We start from the raw sequence: 14,088 nt of genomic DNA on the forward strand, positions 1-14,088 counted from the left end.
CAGGGTTTCACTATGTTGGCCAGGGTGGTCTCAAACTCCTGGTCTCAAGCAGTCCTCCCGCCCCAGCCTCCCAAAGCGCTGAGATTACAGGTGTGAGCCACCACGCCTGGTCCACCTGAGACGCTTCTTAAGGCTGTCTCCAGATAGGTCATTTAACTGATAATTCTTAGGTAAATTTATTAAATTCCCTTTATCCAAGATTCACCTTCTTTTATTGCTTTGAGAGGACCCCAGATAATGGAGACATCAGAGGTTTTTCTTGGCAACAATTTAAGAGGTCAGCAGGAGCTATGCACGGAGTCTCAGATTGATAGGGGAATGGTCTGCATTCGAAGCCCCACAGCTGTGATTTCTGACCTTGACCGTGACTCTGGCATGGGACTGCCCTGGGTTTTCGCTACTTCATCCCTGCCAATGGGGACGATAGAAAGTCAAAGATGGTGTGCCAGGGTAGAGAACATTGTCAGACCTGGTGCCCGTGAGTCTCCTGCTGTCGTAATAGTGCATTCACTTCATGTTTTATACTGTACAGACACCTTTCTTTTGCTACTCATAACAGCCCTATCAGGTGGGCTGAACAGATATATGTATTTTTTATTTCTATATTGTGTGAGTTTGTATCCTATGTATTATAAAAAAAGTTGAACTGGCATAAAACAGGACAGAGTCAGTGAGATCTCAGGGCACACGCAAAAACTATAACAGCTCACATTTGCTGAGAGCCTTCTACATACAGGGACAATTCCAAGTGCTCTTAAATGTATTTATTTATTTTTTTATTTTGGGGGGATGGAGTCTCACTCTTTCATCCAGGCTGGAGTGCAGTGGTGAGATCTTGGCTCACTGCAACCTCCACCTCCTAGGTTCAAGCAATTCTTCTGCCTCAGCTTCCCCAGTAGGTGGGACTACAAGTGCGAGCCACCAAGCCCAACTTTATATGTTTAGCAGAAATGGGGTTTTGCCATGCTGTCCAGGCTGCTCTCAAACTCCTGACTTGAGGTGATACTCCCACCTCAGCCTCCCAAAGTGCTGGGATTACAGACGTGAGCCACCGTGCCTGGCCTTCTTAAATGTATTAACTCATTTTTACAGCTTTCTTATGAGGTAGGTGCTATTATCCCTGTTTCACAGAAGGAAAAGCTGAGGCTTGGTGGTTAAGGAACTTGTTCACAGTGGAGCTTATGCTTTTCTTTTCTTTTTTTTTTTTTTAGACATAGGGTCTTGCTGTGTTGTGCAGTGGCATGAACATGGCTTACTGCAGCCTCCATCTTCTGGGCTCCAGCAGTCCTCCCAACTCAGCCTTCCATGGAGCTGGGACTACAAGTGTGAGCCACCACACCCAGCTAATTTTGAAAATTTTTGTAGAGATGGGGTCTTGATATGTTATCCAGGCTGGTCTCAAACTCCTGGCCTCAAGTGATCTTCCCACCTTGGCCTTCCAAAGTGCTGGGATTATAGGCATGAACCACTGTGCCCAACCTGAGCACGTACTTTGACCACTGTACTAGAGTATTTCTTTATAATAGATAAGGCTTGAGGGTAATGTTAATGTCACAGGTTTCCATCAGGAATCCTGAATCATTATCCAGGAATTATCATCACTGTTTCACAGGTGAGGAATGCAAGTTAAAGAATGGTTGAGTACCTTGCTCAGTGTTGCCAGGGAAGTGGCATAAACAGAGCTAGAATCTTGGTCTTCTGTCTGTTGGTGCTGTTTCCACAGCCTTACTTAAAATGAAAATTACGTGTCTTTCAGAATCTGGCAATGGGGGCAGGAGCTGTTGGAGCTTTGCAGCTGACCTACATCTCGAAGGTAATGTTGACCTGGAACTCTGGGAATTCATACTCTGTAAGTGGATCTGGTTTCTAAGCAAGGGGAAGTGTCCAGTCCTTTGGGCATTAGTATTTTGGGACGTTGCATGGTGTTGAAATGCTCCTCTGACCCCACACACTGCCTGTGGAAGCTTAGCTGCTGATGGGTGGCTGTAGAGGTATGTAGTTAGCAAGTTGTTGGAGGGTGGACCTACAGCCTCTTACTCCTTGAACACATCAATCCATAATGCTCCCAGCTCCTGCACAGGAGGTGTTATGTGGTGGAGGAGCTGGGGTAGGGGTGGGACATGACCCATGACCTTTTTTGTAATTGGGACGAAAGAGAACACGAAAACAATCACCAAAAATCCAGCAACTGTGAAGGATTCTCTCAAAGAGTACAGTCAAACAGAAAGTGTTGGGGCTTCACTGGAATTTTACTATTCACCTGGACAGGATTACGGTGGAGGGAAGGCTAAGAAGGCCCTGAGAAGCTACTCAGATTGCCAGGAAGACATTCAGCAGCCAGATAACTGCTGGGGGTTGGGGCAGGTGGCTGCCAGGCCACCCCCAGTCCAGTTTGTACAGAAGGAGCTGGAGCAGGCCGTCTCTTGTGCTGAGAGCTGGGTGGGGACTGGTTAACGGTGCTCACATGTAACTGTTGAATTCAGCTTCTCTTAGTGGCCCCTCCCCGGAGCAGGCACCACTGCTGACCTGTGATGCAGCGGTGATAAAAAGGCCGGGAGATTTAGAGCCTCCCCAGAAAGAGGAACTCTTTGTACAGTGAGGAGAGCCAGGTGGCACCCCGCCAGCACTGAGGTTTCGGAAGTCCTGTGCTCCCCACACACCCTCACTGCAGGCTTCTTGGGAGCCTTTTCTGCCCTGCGCATCCCCTTTCATCCTCAGGGGCTTGGGGCCCGGGGGCCCCTGAGCCAAGGGTCTACTAGTTCCATCTTGTAACAAGCTTTGGGAGCCTTGCACCCTGGCGGGTCAGGAGATGAACCTGAAGGGGACTGGGGGACTCTGGAGGAGAGGACACCCTTGGCTGGAGGGGCAGCCAGCCCCTGTGCCTGTGGTGTGCAGGCAGAGTCAGGCAGACACAGCTCGGTACAAAGGCACAAGATGCAGGGCAGCATCAGGGCAGATTAAAGAGGGAGAGAATGACCTCAGGGAAGGGGGAAGGGCCTTTTCAAGTCCAGCCTTGCTAGCACAGCTGCCCGCAATTTGTGCATGCCTTGTGGTGAGAAATGTGGCTGTCTCCCCAGGCCAGAGCAGCCAGAGGCCCAGGCCTGCCCGCCCTCCCTGGCTTGTCCTTATCTTGCTGAGAGCTCCTGAGGTCATTTCTCCAGGAGGGTCAAAGATGGAGAATTGAGAGCAGAGGAGCAGAGAACCTCGCAGTAATAAAGGAAAACTGAAACCCTCTCCTGTGTGAGAGGGTTTGGGAAGACTTTTTTTTTTTTTTTTTGGTTGAGGAAGAATGAATTCAGTCTCCTGCTGAATCATGATTTATAAATGCAGCTCAGATGAGGGTTTTAGAGTTCTCAGCCTTGGAGGCTGCCTCATTTAGAAAGGGTGACCTGCTGTTTAGTCCCTTCCCGAGAAAGGCAGGGCTGGATGGGCATTTTGCAAAACCCACAGCTGCCACTGGGTCGGGTTACACAGAGCCCAGAGCCTTTAACTCCTGCCTGACTCCCTGCCAGAAAGCAGGGGGTTTTCCCAGGGTGACATTTAGCCATGGAGGCGCTGGCCTCTCCAGCTCTGCATTCCAGTCATTACTTGTTAACCCTTAGGTATTCCATCCTGGAGGAAAGCACTTGCCACCGTGTCAGGTGGCCTGGCCAGAGGGCAGTGTGTGGGCTGTCTGTTCAGGGTGTGTGCTTCTCTGCTGTCTGCTGAGGGCTGGTGTTGGGAAGATGAGGAAGGGCATCTGGCCCTGGTCCTTTGGAGAGACAGAGATGAAAGTGATGATTGGATGTCATCCAGAGCATCGATGGCAACAGAAACAGTTCTTAGCAAACTAGAAAATAATTAAAGCTGCCCTTTGACCTCTACCTCACCAGCTGCACAGCCAGCCCCACTGTCCCACCCCCAGCTGTGTCCCGGTTGTCAGGGCCTTGCTTTCAGCCACCTCTCAGAAAGAACTTGTGGGGGATCATGGATCCTTTTTCAAGGCTGATGAAATTCATGGATGCCTTCTCCAGGTAAATGCATAAGTGTACGGACACACCCTGCTTTTGCCTATAATTTCAGGGAGCCCATTGACCTCCTGAAGCTGGTCCAGAGACCCCTATCCCATGTAGGTGGCTGCTACTCCCCTGCTCCTGATGCCACCTCGTGGGGCAAGGCCATCCCCAGATACCAGGGCAGAGGCTGCAGCAGAGTAGGAGACCTTGTTTTGCTGCCACTGCTTCTGCCAGAGGGGCCCCAGCTCCTCTTCCGGCCATGGGCAGACAGGGTGGGGCTGGCCCTAGCCGTGCCTGGCCGCTGACGAGCTTGCAGCTCCTGTGGTCTGTGTTTGATCTGATAAGCACAAGTTCCTGAGAGTCTGTTGAGCTGTGGAGCAGCCCTGTCTGCGTCACTCTATGGGGGACCTGTGCCCACTCCCTGCTCACATCCCTGACCTCTGCTCGCTGCTGGGGTGTTCACAGGACCCACCAGGCAACCACTGCTGTGCAGAGCCTCTGCTGTGGCCACCTCGACTGTGTGGATGGCTGCACCTTGGTGGCCTCACTGGAGTCAGATGGTCGGGTGACCTCACCCGCCTGCAGCCACACCTCTTCATGAAAGGAGGCGAAGCCACCACGTCTCCATGATAAGTTAGATTTCCTCCTTGCCTTTTTTTCTTTTTTTTTTTTTTAATTTGAGACAAAGTCTCACTCTCTCGCCCAGGCTGGAGTGCAATGGTGCAGTCTTGCCTCACTGCAACCTCTGCCTCCTGGGTTCAAGCGATTGTCCTGCCTCAGCTTCCCGAGTAGCTGGGATTACAGGTTTGTGCCACCATGCCTGGCTAATTTTTGTATTTTTAGTAGAGATGGGGTTTCACCATGTTGACCAGGCTGGTCTTAAACTCCTGACCTCAGGTGATCTGCCTGCCTCGGCCTCCCAAAGTGCTGGGATTATAGGTGGGAGCCACTGTGCCTGGCCCCACCTTGACTTTCTTTCCGTGGGACTCAACAACAGGTAGAAATCATTTCATTGTCCTCTTTTGCCACTCTGTGGCAAAGGGGAATAGTGTTTTTACTCTGGCTTCACCTATTGTGAAGCTGATCAGAGACATTGAGGGTCTTACCCTTGCAATGAGCCAATCAGGGCAGAACTAGAACCGATGCTGTTAGTTCAGCAATGTGTTGGTAAGCCATTAGACATGAGGCCAGTGATGGTTGTACACGCATGCACTCACGCGTGCACTCTCACATGCTTCCTAACCAAAACTGGATAAACAGAGGAAAACAAACAAACACGAAGCCAGACTGTCTCTTTGAAGGCTCCATTTCCCATAATAAACCCATGGGTAGCATTCTCACGGCACAGGCTGGCGAATCAGTTGTAGTCAAAATGAGCATTTGTTATCCAAGCAGTGAAAACTGTCCGCCTGTGGTGCTCTCTCTAGTCAGTGACAAATAGGAGTTTTTCAGAGAAAAGGCAATTCTCCTAATAAGCCAGAAAGGGTCTTGGAGTACCCAGCTTTTCAACGTCCTTCTAAAGCTGGAAGTAGACTGGGCACAGTGGCTCATGCCTGTAATCCCAGCACTCTGGGAGGCCAGGAGTTCAAGACCAGTTTCAGCAACATAGCGAGACCCAGTCTCTACAAAAAAAAATTAAAAAATAAAAATTAGCTGAGCATAGTGGCGAGTGCCTATAGTCCCAGCTACTTGGGAGGCTGAGTTGGGAGGATCGCTGGAGCCCAGGAGTTTGAGGCTGAATAAGCCATGATTGTACCTCTGCACTCCAGCCTGGAGACAGAGTGAGACCCCATCTCTTAAAAAAAAAAAAAAAAAGCCAGGCGTGGTGGCTCATGCCTATAATCCCAGCACTTTGGGAGACCGAGGTGGGTGGATCACCTAAGGTCAGGAGTTCCAGACTAGCCTGGCCAACATGGCGAAACCCCATCTCTACTAAAAATACAAATAATTAGCCCGGTATGGCAGTGGGTGCCTGTAGTCCCAGCTGCTTGGGAGGCTGAGGCATCGCTTGAAGCTGGAGGGGCAGAGATTGTAGTGAGCCGAGATCGCACCATTGTACTCCAGTGCCTGGGCGACAGAGCAAGACTCTCTCTCAAATAAATAAATAAATAAAGCTGGAAGTAGAAGGGGAGACATGAGATAGGTGGGTTCTGAGGGCTGGGATGGCCAAACACAGTTCTGCTGTGATCAGGATTATTCTGAGATCAGGGGCAGAACAACTAGGAGTTACAGACCAGAGGACTGCGGGAATATGGATGCCGAGGGCCAAAGCAAGAAAATGAATTACTGACAGATCAATACTCAGGTGTAAGCGAGACAGAAGCCTACGCCATGGTCCAGATTGAATGGGGGGCTGGGGGTCAGAAATCCAGGAAGCAAGATGCCTAGGAGCCTGGGCTATTGTGTTAAGGAGCCACCAGCGTCCTCTTACCCTTGAGTTGACACACAGAGGAGTTTGGATCCTCTGTGTCCGAACTTGGGATAAGTGGGTTTACCTTTGCTCAAATTTTCATTTTTTTAGGTCTTTCTTAGGCTCTATGGCTTCCACCTCACATCTTGAAATGCACATCCCTTATTAAATATAATTGGCCATAGTATGTATATAAAATATTTGAAAGGATTTTAATCATTTTACTTTTGGAATGATTTGGCTCTGAGTTACTCATCCAGTTTGTAACCGGCTCTAATTTCTGGGCAGTCATCTTGCACACACACAAAAGGATTCTTGTGAGCTAAGAAAATCTAAAGTATCCTTTTTTTTTTTTTTTTTTTCAGATAGAGTCTCACTCTGTCATCCAGGCTGGAGTGCAGTGGTGGGATCTCGGCTCACTGCAACCTCCGCCTCCCAGGTTCAAGCGATTCTCCTGCCTCAGCCTCCCAAGTAGCTGGGATATTACAGGCATGTGCCACCACACCCAGCTAATTTTGTATTTTTAGTAGAGACAGGGTTTCACCATGTTGATCAGGCTGGTCTCGAACTCCTTACCTCAAGTGATCCACCCACTGTGACCTCCCAAAGTACTGGGATTAAAGGTGTGAGCCACTGTGCCCGGCCCAGTACCAATTATTTTCAAATGAAAAATTTTTTAATGTTTCATTGAAAAATGAATGACGTTTACTTGTGTAATATCTTGTATGCATTTAAATAATTGTCAGGGAGGTTGATATAATGTTATGTAGGCATTAATTAACACTAGATATAGCATCTTCACTTTGTGTGTAGGAGGCCAGGTTTTCAGGTTTCATACAGTTTTGCAAGCCCAGAGAAACTCATGGGCCCTCAGCGTTTTGCCCGTAGTTCCAGGCGGGACACCGCCTGTGTTGATGTGTGGAGTGAGGCTTTAAAGGAAATGAGGTATCAAAAGCTATAAATAATCCCTCCTGAGTTGAGCAGATTCTTTGTGGAGGAATAGCTGTCTTACCTGCACTATCATATTTAACCCTTATGTTAACCCTATGAAAACATGGCATTATGATCCTTTATTTGATAGAACAGGAAGTGGAGGTCATTCAGCTTCAACACCTGTCATTTGAGACTCTCTGTCTCTCACTGCCTGACCTTCTTTTGATCTTTTATAAAATGCTACCTCAGTTCCCATTTATTTGGGGCAATATTAATTTTGGTTAAGGAATCTGGGCAGGTGTATAGCAAGAACATAGAGCCGAGAGTAAGAACCTAGACAGACTGGTGAGTCAGTCATTGTTAGACCCTAACTGCTGTCAGCCAGGAAGAGACTTTCATTTCAATTCAGGACTTTTTCTTTAGCACCTGGCTTCTGATGACACTGCCCATTACAGTGGGAGCCAGCTGGTTGTGGTGGTTCATGCCTATAATCCCAGAACTTTGTGAGGCTGAGGCAGGAGGATCACTTAAGGCCAGGAGGTTGAGACCAGCCTTGACAACATAGCGAGACCCCATCTCTAAAAAAATAGAAAAATTAGCTGGGTGTGGTAGCACACACCTGTAGTCTAGCTTCTCAGGAGGGTGAGGTGGAAGGATCACTTGAGCCTGAGCAGTCGAGGCTACAGTGAGCTGTGATTGCGCCACTGCACTCCAGCCTGGGTGACAGAATGAGATAGAGTCTCATTCTGGGCTCAAGTGATCGTCCAGCCTCCTATCTCAAAGAAAGAAAACCCAAAAACATCCACAAACAAATAAAATAAAGTGGGAACCACTCCTGGAGCCCCTAGGTGAGGACACATTGAAGAATACCCTTGGCTGGAAAGGGATGGAGAGAATGGTATCCAGGGGAGGACTGTGACATCATGTGAATAGTCCCCGGCCTAGGACCCATGGGAAGGTGACTGTCTCTTTAGAGGCCCAGTGGTGGAGGCTCCCTCCAGGGAGGCTCAGCCTCCATCAAGGATTGTCCCTAATCTTTGTGGGCATGTGGTGGAATGTGAGTTGCTTTTCTTTTTTCTTTTGTTTGAGCCTGAATGATGTGAGTTCACATATGCAGATACTCAGGAGTGTACATGCCAGGGGTAGGATTGCCAGAGCAAGATGAAGTGCAGCAACAGGAGGTGTAGAAATACCTCCTCTATTTCATGCCCTTCCCTGAGATGTATAGGCATGTTCTCCGATTCCATCAGCCCCTCTCTGGGCACCTGGAAGGTGCTTATTTTCATGGTTAGGCCATCAGGGCAGATGCAAAGGCAATTGTTCTGTGTGTCTGAGTGCAGCGTGCAGCCTGCTGCTTCGTCTCTCTGAGCGTTCTGATTGGAATCCATGCATTTGTGGCAATATTGCCGTTAGCTTGGAGAATGATTTAGGGAGAGGGTTGGCGGATGAAATAGGAGGGGAGGAGGGGAATCTTGCTAGTGTGAATGAGGCCAGGATAGGTTTCCGTCAGGACTTAGTGGCTTTTAAAAGTCTTTTTGGAGCTGGGCGCAGTGGCTCATGCCTGTAATCTTAACACTTTGGGAGGCTGAGGCGGGACGATTGCTTGAGCCCAGGAGCTTGAGACCAGCCTGGGCAACATAGCAAGACCCTGTTTCTGCAAATATTTTTCTTTTTTTAAAAAAATTAGCGAGGCATAGGGGCATTTAAAAAAAAACTAGCCAGGAGGTGGAGGCTGGAGGATCACTTGAGCCCAGGAGTTAGAGGCTGCAGTGAGCTATGATTGCACCACTGTACTCCAGCCTGTGTGACAGAGTGAGAGCCTATCTCTAAAGAAAGAAAGAAATAAATAATAAACAAAAGTCTGTTTGTAAAGATGAACAGACCTCAAGATAATGGTTATCTCTGATGCGTGGGGATTCTATCAGGGAGGGGCACACAGGGCTTCTAAGAAATAGGACTGATAATGCCTGTTTCTTAATCTGGGTGATGAGTACAGGGTTTTCATTTAATTATGATTTTTAAAAAATGTAGACATGTTTAATGTACTCTACATGTATGAGAAATTTCACAATAAGAAAGTTTCAACATTGTAAGAAACGTATTCATGTTTCGTTTATTTCTTATTTCATTTAGGTGAGCATAGCTACCCCAAAGCAGAAACCAAAAACTCCATTTTGCTTTGGTAAGTACTGAGCCAGGGGAGGGACTCGTTTAATATTGATATGGCAACTTCCTCTTTTGCTTGGAGACAGTCCTGTGATCACATGTGACTATACCCTGTGCGTATGAGTGACTTAAATCACAGTGACGGTCCTGGGTGTCAAGTGATATTGTTTTCCCTGGTCTTGCTGCAAAGGTTGCTAATAACATAAGGACAGAAGTCCAGGGACTAATAACATTTCTGTTTTCTTTTTTTTTTTTTTTTGGTTTTAGTTTTTTTTTTTTTAAATTGACAATAATTGTACATATTCATGGGGTACATAATGTATAATTAGCATATTTGTATTAGTCTGTTCTTGAACTGCTATAAAGAAATACCTGAGACTGGGTAATTTAAAAAGAGAAGAGGTTTGGCCAGGCCTGGTGGCTCACACCTATTATCCCAGTATGTTGGGAGGCCGAGGCGGGCAGATCACCTGAGATCAGGAGTGAGACCAGCCTGGCCAACATGGTGAAACCCCATCTCTACTAAAAATACAAAAAAATTAGCTGGGCATGGTGACGGGTGCCTGTAATTCCAGCTACTCGGGAGACTAAGGCAGGAGAATCTGTTGAACCTGGGAGGTGGAGGTTGCAGTGAGCTAATTTTGCACCATTGCACTCTAGTCCACCTCAAAAAAAAAAACAAAAGAAGTTTAATTGGCTCATTGTTCTGCAGGCTCTATAGGGCTAGAGGAGAAGCAAGAAAGAGAGTGTGGAGGTGCTATGCACATTTAAATAACCAAATTTCACAAGAACTCACTATTATGACACGACAGCACAGGGCATGGTGTTAAACCGTGAGAAACCGTCCCCATGACCCATCATGATCCAATCACCTCCCACCTGGCCCCAACTCCAACACTGAGGATTTATTGAACATGAGATTTGGGTGGGGACACAGATTTGGGTGGGGACAGAGATCCAAACTGTATCAATGTCCATCATCATTTCTTTTAATAATTGTCCATATGCATTTCAGTTTTCTTGATGCCACAAGGCAGGTGCAAAATGTCCACTAGAAGTTTCTGCAAACCCTTATTTTAGAGCTGAGAAATGGTGTGCTCAGAAAAGATGGAGGACTCAGAGGTGAGGCAGATGGCAGTGCCAGGAAGGGGATAAGATAAAGGAAGGAGAATTCTGTTGAGGGTCTCAGTTACCCAAAGAGTGACATGTTGGGGGATGGTGTAGGAAGCAGAGTCACCGCGCACGGGTGCCTCAAGTCAGGAAGCAGTGAATTCAATGAATCCATCATCAGATAGTTACTTGGCTCCTACTGTGTTCTCAGAACTGTGCTAAGTGCTATGAGCAAATGCTAACAAATAGTTTCTATTGCCTATCTTGGGTGGTCCTGAATGTAAGTTTTACAAAGGCAGGGATATTCCTCTGCCTTGTCACTGTGGTATCCTCAACACTTAAAGATGGTTCCTAGCGCATAGTAGATGCTCAGTAAATATTTGTCAAATGAATGAATGAAGGGATGAATTCTGCATCTACCCCATGAGACTCACCTCCTACAGTTCAAGCTTATGCTAAGAGAATAAAATATTCCCTTGAGCTATTCTCTCTCCCCACTTCAGATTAGTTAAAACTTCTTTGGTGGCCGGGCGCGGTGGCTCAAGCCTGTAATCCCAGCACTTTGGGAGGCCGAGGCAGGCGGATCACAAGGTCAGGAGATCGAGACCACAGTGAAACCCCGTCTCTACTAAAAATACAAAAAATTAGCCGGGCGCGGTGGCGGGCGCCTGTAGTCCCAGCTACTCAGGAGGCTGAGGCAGGAGAATGGCGGGAACCCGGGAGGCGGAGCTTGCAGTGAGCCGAGATCGCGCCACTGCACTCCAGCCTGGGCAACAGCGTGAGACTCCGTCTCAAAAAAAAAAAACAAAACCAACCAAACAAAAAAACTTCTTTGGTACACTCATTCTTCTATTTCTTGCAAATTTTATAGCTAAGCTCAGAAATGACTGTCACGTTTTGTGGTTATCAGATCTAAAAAAATATATATGTAATAATAATGAACCTGGAAGTAAATTGTTGACCTAATGGAATGCTCAGAGGAAAGAACAGGTTGAGAGTGAGGCCAAGGTCACAGATTTGATCTCAGGAAAGCTTTGTTCTATTTCCCAACCACAGACAAGACTCCCAGTCCAGACCAGTTGTGCCAGTGGAGACCAAGCATGGGTCCAAAATTCTGTATATACCATGATGACAGTAAACGTATTAGCACCGCCAGAATGCGGTTCACAGTTGTGTCTTGTTGACGGCAGACCAGCAGCCTCATCACTGCAGAACAGCGCACTGAGGCTGCTGTTAACATGGTCAGGTGTTGTTCCTGTGGCCAATGGGATGTTTTTAAAGGTGGGAAAGAGAGTGAGCAGGTGTGGCCTGGGGCTTCCTAAATTCCCAAGGAAATGACTTAGCATCATGGGAGATTTCTTGTTCTGCTTTGTGGAGTTCACTCATCTTTCTCCCTCAAACACCTTAGCTTTGTGGAGACTTGTTGTGTTGCTTGTATTCTGACCCGGGAACATCTTCCCTTCTTTTCTGTGGCTTTTGTAGTTATCAATGCCCTGTCTCAGAGATATTTCCTTCAAGCCAATGACCAGAAAGATATGAAGGACTGGGTTGAAGCCCTGAACCAAGCTAGCAAGATCACCGTAAGTTTGGTTTCTTCTGTTTTCTGGGGGTAGTAAAAGTGCCTCTTCCCAGGCTGTGGCCTTGTTGGGGTTGGGGAAAACCGAGATGGCAGTGGGGACTTTCCCAGGAGCCTGGTCTGTACCCAGTTCTGTCCCACCTCTTCTCGTTCCTTGGCTTACCAAGCACAAGTTGAACTGAGAGTTTGAGTTTGAATCAAGTTCAAGGGGAAGTTCATGGAGCATCCCCTTTGGGCTTCCTGGGAGGGCTCCCGGTCAGTCATGTTTTGGGTGATTCTGGGATGCTGATTCAGAATGTGGTAGGATTGGAAAATGGATTGCTGACTGTGAAAAGTCAAGTAACGGGAAAAGCATATGGGGAGAGAAGGCAGAACTTTTTCCCAGCTTGGGGGGATACCCTTCTTACTTTCAGAGGCTGCCTGCAGGGTTAGTCCAAGCCATCCGCCTCCCTGTCCTGGAAAAGCCATCTGTTTAAAAGCATCACAGAGCTAGTTCATGGACTGTCCTACAAGTGTGCTCTTTTTCCTTGAGTTGGCTCATGAAGAATTCCTTTCCTTTTCCTTGGAAATACAGAAAAAGAAAGGAAGAGGGTAGGAAGGATGGAGAGGGAAAACTATATGTTTTGGAAAAAACTAGACTTTTAATCAATAAGACAGGCAGACTCCTGGCTTATATAGATCATGGCTTGTATGCTGAAAAGTTTGTTTCTGTATCATACAGTCAGAAATGCTTATGTTTGAGGGGCTTCCAATAGTGACTATTACGTGCTGCAGCAAATTATCCTCCCAGATTTCTCAGGGTTCCTGTGAACAACTGTATAGAAGAAATGTGTACACATATCTAGTATTCGTGTTGCTAGACCTAACCTGAGTATAATTGAGTCCTATAAGCAGTTTTGCTGATTAGCTTCTTATTCTGATAAACCTTGGTAAACCCGTGAAAAGAGAGAGTGATGAAAAGAGAGAGGATGAATGGCTGGGTGCAGTGGCTCAGCCTTGTAATCCCAGCACTTTGGGAGGCTGAGGTGGGTGGATCACCTGAGGCCAGGAGTTTGAGACCAGCCTGGCCAACATGGTGAAACCCCATCTGTACTAAAAATACAAAATTAGCCAGGCGTGGTGGCACATGCCTGTAGCCCCAGCTACTCGGGAGGCTGAGGCAGGAGAATCTCTTGAACCTGGGAGGCGGAGGTTGCAATGACCCGAGATCGTGCCATTGCATTCCAACCTTGGCAACAAGAGTGAAACTCTACCTCAAAAATAAATAAATAAATAAATAAATAAATAAATAAATAAATAAAATAATAAAAAATTAGTGAGGCCTGGTGGCTGACACCTGTATTCCCAGCTACTCAGGAGGCTGAGGCAGGAGGATCACTTGAGCCCAGAAGTTTGAGGCTGCAGGGACTTATGATTTTACCACTGTACTTTGGCCTAGGCAACAGAGTGAAACCCCATCTCTTAAAGAAGTCTCAGGTAGTGTAAGCAGCTTTGGAAAGGCTCTGCATGTTGATCTGAAGCAGTGCATGACACCGGAGCATAAGCGGTGACAAACAGTGTTCTTTGGGATTTTGAGAGGAAACACAGCAGCCAAGCTTCTGTTCTTCCTTTTCTGGCCACTGGGAACTCTAAAAAGTTACTTTCCGGCTGGGCGCGGTGGCTCATGCTTGTAATCCCAGCACTTTGGGAGGCCAGAGTGGGCAGATCATGAGGTCAGGAGTTCATGACCAGCCTGGCTAACGTGGTGAAGCCCCATCTCTACTAAAAATATAAAAATTAGCCGGGCATGGTGGCGGGGACCTGTAATCCCAGCTATTTGGGAGGCTGAGGTAGGAGAATCACTTGAACCCAGGAAGTGGAGGTTGTAGTGAGCTGAGATCGCGCCATTGTACTCCAGC

General features: G+C 47.4%; 1 protein-coding gene across 17 annotated transcripts in view; it reads left to right on the forward strand.

Annotated features, from left to right (window-relative positions):
• The window catches only part of PLEKHA2 (pleckstrin homology domain containing A2), a 92,155-nt gene that overhangs the window by 51,716 nt on the left and 26,351 nt on the right, over nucleotides 1-14,088 (forward strand). For 9 of the 17 annotated variants that reach the window (XM_077943517.1, XM_077943518.1, XM_077943523.1 and 6 more), the window contains 3 exons: nucleotides 1,757-1,813; nucleotides 9,472-9,520; nucleotides 12,097-12,194. In XM_077943517.1, coding sequence (XP_077799643.1) covers nucleotides 1,757-1,813; nucleotides 9,472-9,520; nucleotides 12,097-12,194 — 204 coding nt within the window. Of the gene's footprint in view, nucleotides 1-1,753; nucleotides 1,850-9,471; nucleotides 9,521-12,096; nucleotides 12,195-14,088 lie in introns of all 17 variants that reach the window. The other 8 variants (XM_077943515.1, XM_077943514.1, XM_077943513.1 and 5 more) reach the window with 2 other exon arrangements.

The sequence above is a fragment of the Macaca mulatta genome, chromosome 8, assembly GCF_049350105.2.
Source record: "Macaca mulatta isolate MMU2019108-1 chromosome 8, T2T-MMU8v2.0, whole genome shotgun sequence".
Taxonomy (NCBI): Eukaryota; Metazoa; Chordata; class Mammalia; order Primates; family Cercopithecidae; genus Macaca; species Macaca mulatta.